Source organism: Oryzias latipes, chromosome 8 (genome assembly GCF_053564925.1).
Source record: "Oryzias latipes strain Hd-rR chromosome 8, Olatipes_Hd-rR_3.1".
Lineage (NCBI taxonomy): Eukaryota > Metazoa > Chordata > Actinopteri > Beloniformes > Adrianichthyidae > Oryzias > Oryzias latipes.
In genome coordinates, this window is record NC_136244.1 from 697,703 (window position 1) to 706,310 (window position 8,608).

The 8,608-nt window shown below is 51.1% G+C and overlaps 1 protein-coding gene across 2 annotated transcripts in view; it reads left to right on the forward strand.

Moving 5' to 3' along the window:
• Window positions 1-6,080, forward strand: part of pdxdc1 (pyridoxal-dependent decarboxylase domain containing 1) — a 29,532-nt gene extending 23,452 nt beyond the window's left edge. For both annotated transcript variants that reach the window (XM_078951040.1, XM_023957895.2), the window contains exons 23-24: window positions 2,787-2,885; window positions 2,990-6,080. In XM_078951040.1, the coding sequence (XP_078807166.1) occupies window positions 2,787-2,885; window positions 2,990-3,213 (323 nt within the window). In that variant the 3' untranslated portion in view covers window positions 3,214-6,080. The remainder of the gene's footprint in view (window positions 1-2,786; window positions 2,886-2,989) is intronic.
• Window positions 6,081-8,608: the final 2,528 nt, after the last annotated feature.

Consider the following 8,608-nt stretch of genomic DNA (forward strand, 5'->3'; position numbering starts at 1 on the left):
GAAGAGGAGGAGGAAGAGTACGGGGAAGAGGAGGAGGAAGAGTAGGGGGGAGAGGAGGGGGAAGAGTAGGAGGAAGAGTAGGGGGAAAAGAAGGAGGAAGAGGAGGAGGAGGAACAGGAAGAGGAGGAGGAAGAGTAGGGGGAAGAGGAGGAGGAAGAGGAGGAGGAGGAGGAAGAGTAGGGGGAAGAGGAGGAGGAAGAAGAGGAGGAGGAGGAAGAGGAGGACGAGGAAGAGTAGGGGGAAGAGAAGGAGGAGGAACAGGAAGGGGAAGAGGAGGAGGAAGAGTAGGGGGAAGAGGAGGAGGAGGAAGAGAAGGGGGAAGAGGAGGAAGAGGAGGAGGAAGAGTAGGGGGAAGAGGAGGAAGAGGAGGAGGAGGAGGAAGAAGAGGAGGAGGGGGAAGAGGAGGAGGAAGAGGAGGAGGAGGAAGAGTAGGGGGAAGAGAAGGAGGAAAAGGAGGAGGAGGAACAGGAAGGGGAAGAGGAGGAGGAAGAGTAGGGGGAAGAGGAGGAGGAGGAAGAGAATGGGGAAGAGGAGGAGGGGGAAGAGTAGGAGGTGGAGGAGGAGGAGGAAAAGTAGGAGGAAGAGGAGGAGGAAGAAGAGTAGGGGGAAGAGGAGGAGGAACAGGAGGAAGAGGAGGAGCAGGAAGAGGAGGAGAAGGAGGAGGAAAAGTAGGAGGAAGAGGAGCAGGAAGAGGAGTAGGAAGAGGAGGAGGAGGAAAAGGAGGAGGAGGAAGAGGATGGGGAAGAAGAGGAGGAGGACGAGGAGGAGGAAGAGGAGGAGCAGGAAGAGGAGGAGGGGGAAGAGAAGGAGGAAAAGGAGGAGGAGGAACAGGAAGGGGAAGAGGAGGAGGAAGAGTAGGGGGAAGAGGAGGAGGAGGAGGAAGAGGAGGAGGGGGAAGAGGAGGAGGAAGAGGAGGAGGAAAAGGAGGAGGAGGAACAGGAAGGGGAAGAGGAGGAGGAAGAGTAGGGGGAAGAGGAGGAGGAGGAAGAGAAGGGGGAAGAGGAGGAGGAAGAGGAGGAGGGGGAAGAGTAGGAGGAAGAGGAGGAGAAGGAGGAGGAAAAGTAGGAGGAAGAGGAGGAGGAAGAAGAGTAGGGGGAAGAGGAGGAGAAACAGGAGGAAGAGGAGGAGCAGGAAGAGGAGGAGAAGGAGGAGGAAGAAGAGGAGGAGGGGGAAGAGAAGGAGGAAAAGGAGGAGGAGGAACAGGAAGGGGAAGAGGAGGAGGAAGAGTAGGGGGAAGAGGAGGAGGAGGAAGAGAATGGGGAAGAGGAGGAGGGGGAAGAGTAGGAGGTGGAGGAGAAGGAGGAGGAAAAGTAGGAGGAAGAGGAGGAGGAGGAAAAGTAGGAGGAAGAGGAGGTGGAAGAAGAGTAGGGGGAAGAGGAGGAGGAACAGGAGGAAGAGGAGGAGCAGGAAGAGGAGGAGAAGGAGGAGGAAAAGTAGGAGGAAGAGGAGCAGGAAGAGGAGTAGGAAGAGGAGGAGGAGGAAAAGGAGGAGGAGGAAGAGGATGGGGAAGAAGAGGAGGAGGACGAGGAGGAGGAAGAGGAGGAGCAGGAAGAGGAGGAGGGGGAAGAGGATGGGGAAGAGGAGGGGGAAGAGGAGGAGGAGGAGAAGGAAGAGAAGGAGGGGGAGGAAGAGTACGGGGAAGAGGAGGAGGAAGAGGAGGAGGAACAGAAGGGGGAAGAGGAGGAAGAGGAGGAGGAAGAGTAGGGGGAAGAGGAGGAGGAAGAGTAGGGGGAAGAGGAGGGGGAAGAGGAGGGGGAAGAGTAGGAGGAAGAGTAGGGGGAAGAGGAGGAGGAAGAGAAGGAGGAAGAGGAGGAGGAGGAGGAGGGGGGAGAGTAGGAGGAAGAGGAGGAGGAGGAAAAGTAGGAGGAAGAGGAGGAGGAAGAGTAGGGGGAAGAGGAGGAGGAACAGGAGGAAGAGGAGGAGCAGGAAGAGGAGGAGAAGGAGGAGGAAAAGTAGGAGGAAGAGGAGCAGGAAGAGGAGTAGGAAGAGGAGGAGGAGGAGGAAAAGGAGGAGGAGGAGGAAGAGTAGGGGAAGAGGAGGAAGAGGAAGGGGAATAGGAGGGGGAAGAGGAGGAAGAGGAAGGGGAAGAGGAGGAGGAGGAAGAGGAAGAGTAGGGGGAAGAGGAGGAAGAGGAGGGGGAAGAGGAAGGGGAAGAGGAAGGGGAAGAGGAGGAGCAGGAAGAGGAGGAAGAGGAAGGGGAAGAGGAGGAGCAGGAAGAGGAGGAAGAGGAGGAGGAAGAGTAGGGGAAGAGGAGGAAGAGGAAGGGGAAGAGGAGGAGGAAGAGGAAAGGGAAGAGGAGGAGCAGGAAGAGGAGGGGGAAGAGGAGGAGGAAGAGGAAGAGGAGTAGGAAGAGGAAGGGGAAGAGGAGGAGGAAGAGGAGGAGGAGGAAGAGGAAGAGGAGGAGGAGGAGGAAGAAGAGTAGGGGGAAGAGGAGGAGGAGGAGGAAGAGGAAGAGGAGGGGGAAGAGGAGGAGCAGGAAGAAGAGGAGAAGGAGGAAGAGTAGGGGGAAGAGGAAGAGGAGGAGCGGGAAGAGGAGGAGGAAGAGGAGGAGGGGCAATAGGAGGAAGGGGAAGAGGAGGAAGAGGAAGGGGAAGAGGAGCAGGAAGAGGAGGAAGAAGAGGAGGAGGAAGAGGAGGAGGAAAGGCCTAACAGTGAGCGGGTGAAGGACAGGCAGAATGTTCTCCTGAAGCTCTAACGAAGCTTTGGTCCAATCGGACTCCTGGTGGTTCCGTAAATGAAGGTTTCTCAAACAGAACACAGAAAGTCGATGTTACTCGTGTCTCCAGGTTCCCTGGATTCCACGGAGACCATGTACTCCACCAAAGCCCAGGGGGGCGGAGCTTCCCTGCAGGACCCCCCCAGCCTGCTCCCACAGAGGCTGCCAGGTAGGCTGGACCCCCCCCTCACCGAACACCAAATGATCCAATCAGAACACATCTTTGAAGAGAGCATACTGATGCATGCTGGGACTCTGTCGCACTCTTCACAGGTCAGAGACTGTTCCGGCGCTCTGGGGCGGACTCCCCGATGAAGACCGGGGGGAGGACGCACGACCAGGAGAGCAGCGGCCACAGCGCCAGCGGGGAGGCGCCACATACGCCCGACCACACCCATCCAATGAGCATCCCCGACAGTTCAGAGGAGGGGGGGGCTGGGGAGGAGCTGGAGGAAAGGCAGTCGGGGGGGGTCCAGGTGGAGCAGGGCGACCGATAGGACTGTGCCCCCCAGCAGGTGCGCCCTTTCAGCCATCAGAAAGGGCTTCTGTCCAGACGACTCTAGAGGCTCAGTAGAGTCAATTCTACTCTTTTCTATCCAACTGTCTTCCTCTCTGCTGGCTGCAGACCAGCAGAGCTCCGCCCTCTGAGAGGAAGACCAGGAAACGGCTTCACATGCCAAGTCAGCACTTTCTATGCTTCTGTTTCTTACTGGGATTTGGGGGCGGAGCTTCTCCCGGCTCTGGGTTTGTATGTGGGGGGGCTCTTTGGCGGTTCAGCTTCGTGTTCTGTGGTTTGGATCTGAGAAACTCTTCCTTCTAAAGACGAAGCTTCTCTCATCAGAGCGTGGCTCTGTCTCTGAAACACTGCAGATGTTCTGTCTTCTCCTTTCATTTGCTTCTCAACTTTCATTACTTGATGGATTCTAAGAACAAGGTTGATTCATGAAATAACTGATGATTTCATAAGAAACGGTTCCTCAGCCCTTCATGGCCCTCAGATCCACGACAGCAGGCGTCCGTTTCACGTGTCGTTCAGCCCGTTTACCAGCAGCAGCAGCGTGGCTCACGTTGAAACACCTTCTAATGCTCTTTGGTTTGTTTCTGTGCGATTCAGATGTTATTTAAGCTCAGAGGCCTGGCAGACGAAGGCATCACTGCATCCACCTGCAGCCCGGGTGGAGGGAAGTCCAGGGTTTTTGCCCGAGAAAAAGCTCTTTCTCTGTAGACTGACTGTAGAATCCATGAATCGTGCAGGTAGAAGGCTTGATGGGTCAAGAACAAGAGAGCCAGAGATGAGGGAGACGTCATGTGGTGGTGTGTGCGTGGTTCTGGTTCTGCTCCTGGAAAGGCCGAGCTTTGGATCCGTTTGTGTTTTTCCATGTTCCGCTTTAGGCCGTTCTCATTTCCTGAAAATGGTCGTATTCATCAAACTAAAGTAAGTGTACAGACTGACGTCCACAGCTGTGAGGAAGACGCTGCTTCTTCCTGTGCCAGAGTGAAGAAAAAGCTTTTCATGTCAGACGTGCACTGGTCCAGATGTGCACAGGGTTCCCCTGAAGAGCCCGAAAGCTTCCGGAGAGGAAAACGGTTGAATGGATGGGACATCAATGTTTGAAGAAGTAACACGCTAATGTCTCTGTAATGCCGTGGAGGTTTGACGTCTGCTGTTCATCCTTTGTACGGAAAAGGAACCAACGTTTCTCTAACCCACCTGGCAGAAGTCGTTGTCCTCCAAGTCCCAGCCCAGGTCCCAACCGGTCCATAGTGAGACAGTCTAGAAGCTTCTGTCCTTGTTTACTCGCTTCAGATTCACCTGCAACACTGATGCTTTGACAGAAAACAGAAAAAACTACAGAACTCTGAACTCACAACAGCTTAGAGGTTGCAGCATGGAAAGAGGAAAGAGATAAATGGTGGTAGCTTTTCCATAAATGTGCCAGGTTATAAAGCCGGTTATGTGACGTACTGATGAAGATGTTCTCTGAATAATGACTGCTTGGCTGATCGTCTCCTTCAGGCTTCTGTCATCCGACTCCAGAAGACCGTCCATCCTCACTCATTTATTCAGGAGCAAAAAGATGTTTCATGTGAAGTAAAGAATTTGTTCCAGGCAGACACTCCTGTGTGAAGATGGCCGTCTGTCCATCCGTCTGTCCATCCGTCCATCCTTCTGTCGATCCCTCTGTCCATCCGTCCGTCCGTCCGTCCATCCTTCTGTCCATCCTTCTGTCCATCCGTCTGTCCGTCCTTCTGTCCATCTGTCTATCCATCCTTCTGTCCGTCCGTCCACCCTTCTGTCCATCCTTCTGTTCATCCGTCTGTCCGTCCATCCTTCTGTCCATCCGTCTGTCCGTCCATCCCTCTGTCCATCCGTCTGTCCATCCTTCTGTCCATCCGTCCGTCCATCCGTCCGTCAATCCGTCCATCCATCCTTCTGTCCGTCCATCCATCCTTCTGTCCATCCCTCTGTCCCTCCGTCCATCCATCCTTCTGTCCGTCTGTCTGTCCGTCCGTTCATCCTTCTGTCCATCCTTCAGTCTGTCCGTCCATCCTTCTGTCCATCCGTCTGTCCGTCCATCCCTCTGTCCATCCGTCTGTCCATCCTTCTGTCCATCCGTCCGTCCATCCGTCCGTCAATCCGTCCATCCATCCTTCTGTCCGTCCATCCATCCTTCTGTCCATCCCTCTGTCCCTCCGTCCATCCATCCTTCTGTCCGTCTGTCTGTCCGTCCGTTCATCCTTCTGTCCATCCTTCAGTCTGTCCGTCCATCCTTCTGTCCATCCGTCTGTCCGTCCATCCCTCTGTCCATCCGTCTGTCCATCCTTCTGTCCATCCGTCCGTCCATCCGTCCGTCAATCCGTCCATCCATCCTTCTGTCCGTCCATCCATCCTTCTGTCCATCCCTCTGTCCCTCCGTCCATCCATCCTTCTGTCCGTCTGTCTGTCCGTCCGTTCATCCTTCTGTCCATCCTTCAGTCTGTCCGTCCATCCTTCTGTCCATCCCTCTGTCCATCCGTCCGTTCATCCGTCAGACGTTGGTTGTCTTCTGTGCACTTGGCTTTGTTCTTTAGAACAGTCACTGATGATTCACTTTAAAAGAAATTCTATTACAGATATTTATGACTAAAGTGTGATGCTTGTGCCATCAACAGGTTGACTGACCAAAACGTTAAAGATACCAACATTATATAACCGTGTGAAACCTAATATGTAAGCCAGAAGTACTGGGATTGGTTTGGTCAGCCACTGGGTAGACTCTTTATTGTAATGATGCTTAAATCTTCTCTGCCAGTGACAAACTGCTGATTTTGTTGTTGATTTTTGTTTGGTGGATGAGATGATTAAAGTTTGCTGGAAAAAAGACACGCTGGCATGTTTTCATTTACCAAACCGGAGCCTCAGTAATATGTTGAAGTTTCTTTGGTTTTTTACTACTTCTCATTTATTTCACTTTCGTATTTGTACAACCAGGCCCAGAAATATTTGGACGGTCACACAATCTTAATGGTTTGGCCTCTGTAGGCCACCACATTGAATTTGATGTAAAACAGGGACAATAGGATTCAAGTGCAGACGGGGTGGAACACAAATATATGATGAGGAAATTATAGCCATTCATGTGTAAATTGCTCCTCCTCTCCGGGGCTCTAAAGTAATTGGACAAACGGATAACTGAGTAAAATGTTGTCAATATTTTGTTGAGAATCCTTTCCAGGCTGGAACTCATGGGCATCTCCAAACGCTGGGTTTCCTCCTCCTCCAGGCCCTAACAGCAGCTGTCGTCGGTTGTTGTTTGTGGCTCTTTCTGCCTTCAGTTTTGTCTTGAGAAGTGAAACGTGGGGTTCAGATCTGGTCATTGACTCAGTCATTGTAGAATGCTCCACTTGTTTGCTTCCAAAAACTCCTGGGTTGCTGTAGCGGTGTGTTTTGGATCATTGTCCGTCTGTACTGTGAAGCGCCGTCCAATCAGCTTTGCAGCATTGGTCTTAATCGGAGCAGACAGTATCTCCCTATACACTTCAGAATTCATGCTGCTGCTTCTGTCTTTTGTGACACCATCAATGAACACGTGTGACGCCGTGCCGCCATGCGTGCACGTGCCATCACGCTGCCTCCACCATGTTTTACAGAAGATGTGGTGTGCTTTGGATCATGAGCCGTTCCCGTTCTTCTCTTCCCATCGTTCTGGTACAGGTGGATCTTATCTCATCTGTCCAAAGAATGCTGTTCCAGATCCGGTCTGGCTTCTTCAGGGGTTATTGGCCAAGTCAGTTCTGGCCTTTCTGGTTTTAAAGCCGATCAGTGGTTTGCAGCTTGTGGTGAATCCTTGGTATTTACTCCTGTGGTGTCTTCTCCTAATGGTGGACTTAGAAATGAATGCACCGACTTCCTCAAGAGTGTTCTTCTCATCTGTGATGAAGGGATTCTGCCATCATCCACCCCTGTTGTCTTCTGTGGCCGTCCAGACCTTTTTGAGTTGCCAAGCTCACCAGTGCAGTCTTTTTTCTCAGTATGAACCAAACTGTTGACTTAACCGTTCCCCACATTTCTGCTGTCTCTGATAGATTTCTTCTGTTTGGTCCGTTTCACCTCCATGGAGAGCTTCTTTGACCGCATCTTGCCTGTTGTCAACAACAACTTCAGAATGTAAAAACCATACCCGAAATCAACTCCAGAGCTTTTAACTGCTTAATGGATGACAGGTTAATGAGAGAAGAGCCCGTGCCACCTTTTCTTCTTCTTAGTCATTTATCCAATTACTTTTGGTCCCTTAGAAAAGAGGCAGCTACAATGAAATAGCTGTAAATCCAAAACCCTTGCTCCAATTTGGATGTAGATACTCTTGATTACACCTGAGTCTCTACACCTTAAGTCCATATTGATTAAAACATGATATCCTGAATATGTTTTTGTACAGCCCTGCATGTCCAGGATGTCCACTGCCTTCTCCCGCAAGTGGCTGGGAAAGGCTCCAGCAGCCCAGTGACCCTGAAAGGGACAAAACGGATTTGAAGATGAATGAGTGAATGAATGTTTTTGTACACAGCTAAAAACTCGGGGTCAGTTCTGACAGACTTCCACTGCATTGCTAAATCTCCACCCAGACATCGCTCCCCCACTCGGTCGATCATTCATCCACCCTGGATCCTGTAGGAACTTACAACAAATCTACACTCAGGACCATAAATATTTGGACAGAGACACATTCATTCTTTCTAATTTAGTTTCTGTACATTACCACATTGAATTTTAAATAAAACAACTCAGATGCCATTGAAGTGCAGACTTTCAGCTTTTATTCCATGGGTTGAACAAAAAGATTGCATAAAAATGTGAAAAACTAAAGCACTTTTTAAACACAATCCCTTCATTTCATGGTCTGGTAAGTAATTGGACAATTGACTTCCATGCTATTGAATGGGCAGGTGTGGGCAATTCCCTTGTTCTGTCATTATGAGTGAAGCAGATAAAAGGCCTGGAGTTGATTAGAGGACTCGTGCTGCATTTGGAAGATTTTGCTGTGAACAGACAACATGCGGTCAAAGGAGCTCTCCATGCAGGTGAAAGGAGCCATCATTAAGCTGAGAAAACAGACAAAAAACATGAAACCAGAAACTACTACAGTATGAGGAGTGGCAACATCAACAGTGTGGTACATCCTGAGAAAGAAAGAAAGCTCTGGTGAACTCAGCAACACAAAAAGACCTGGACGTCCACGGAAGACAACAGTGGTGGATGATGGCAGAATCATTTCCATGGTGAAGAGGAACCCGTTCACAACAGCCAACCAAGGGAACAACACTCTCCAGGAGGTAGGCGGATCAATATCCAAGTCTACCATCAAAAGAAGACTGCATGAAAGTAGATCCAGAGGGTTCACTGCAAGATGC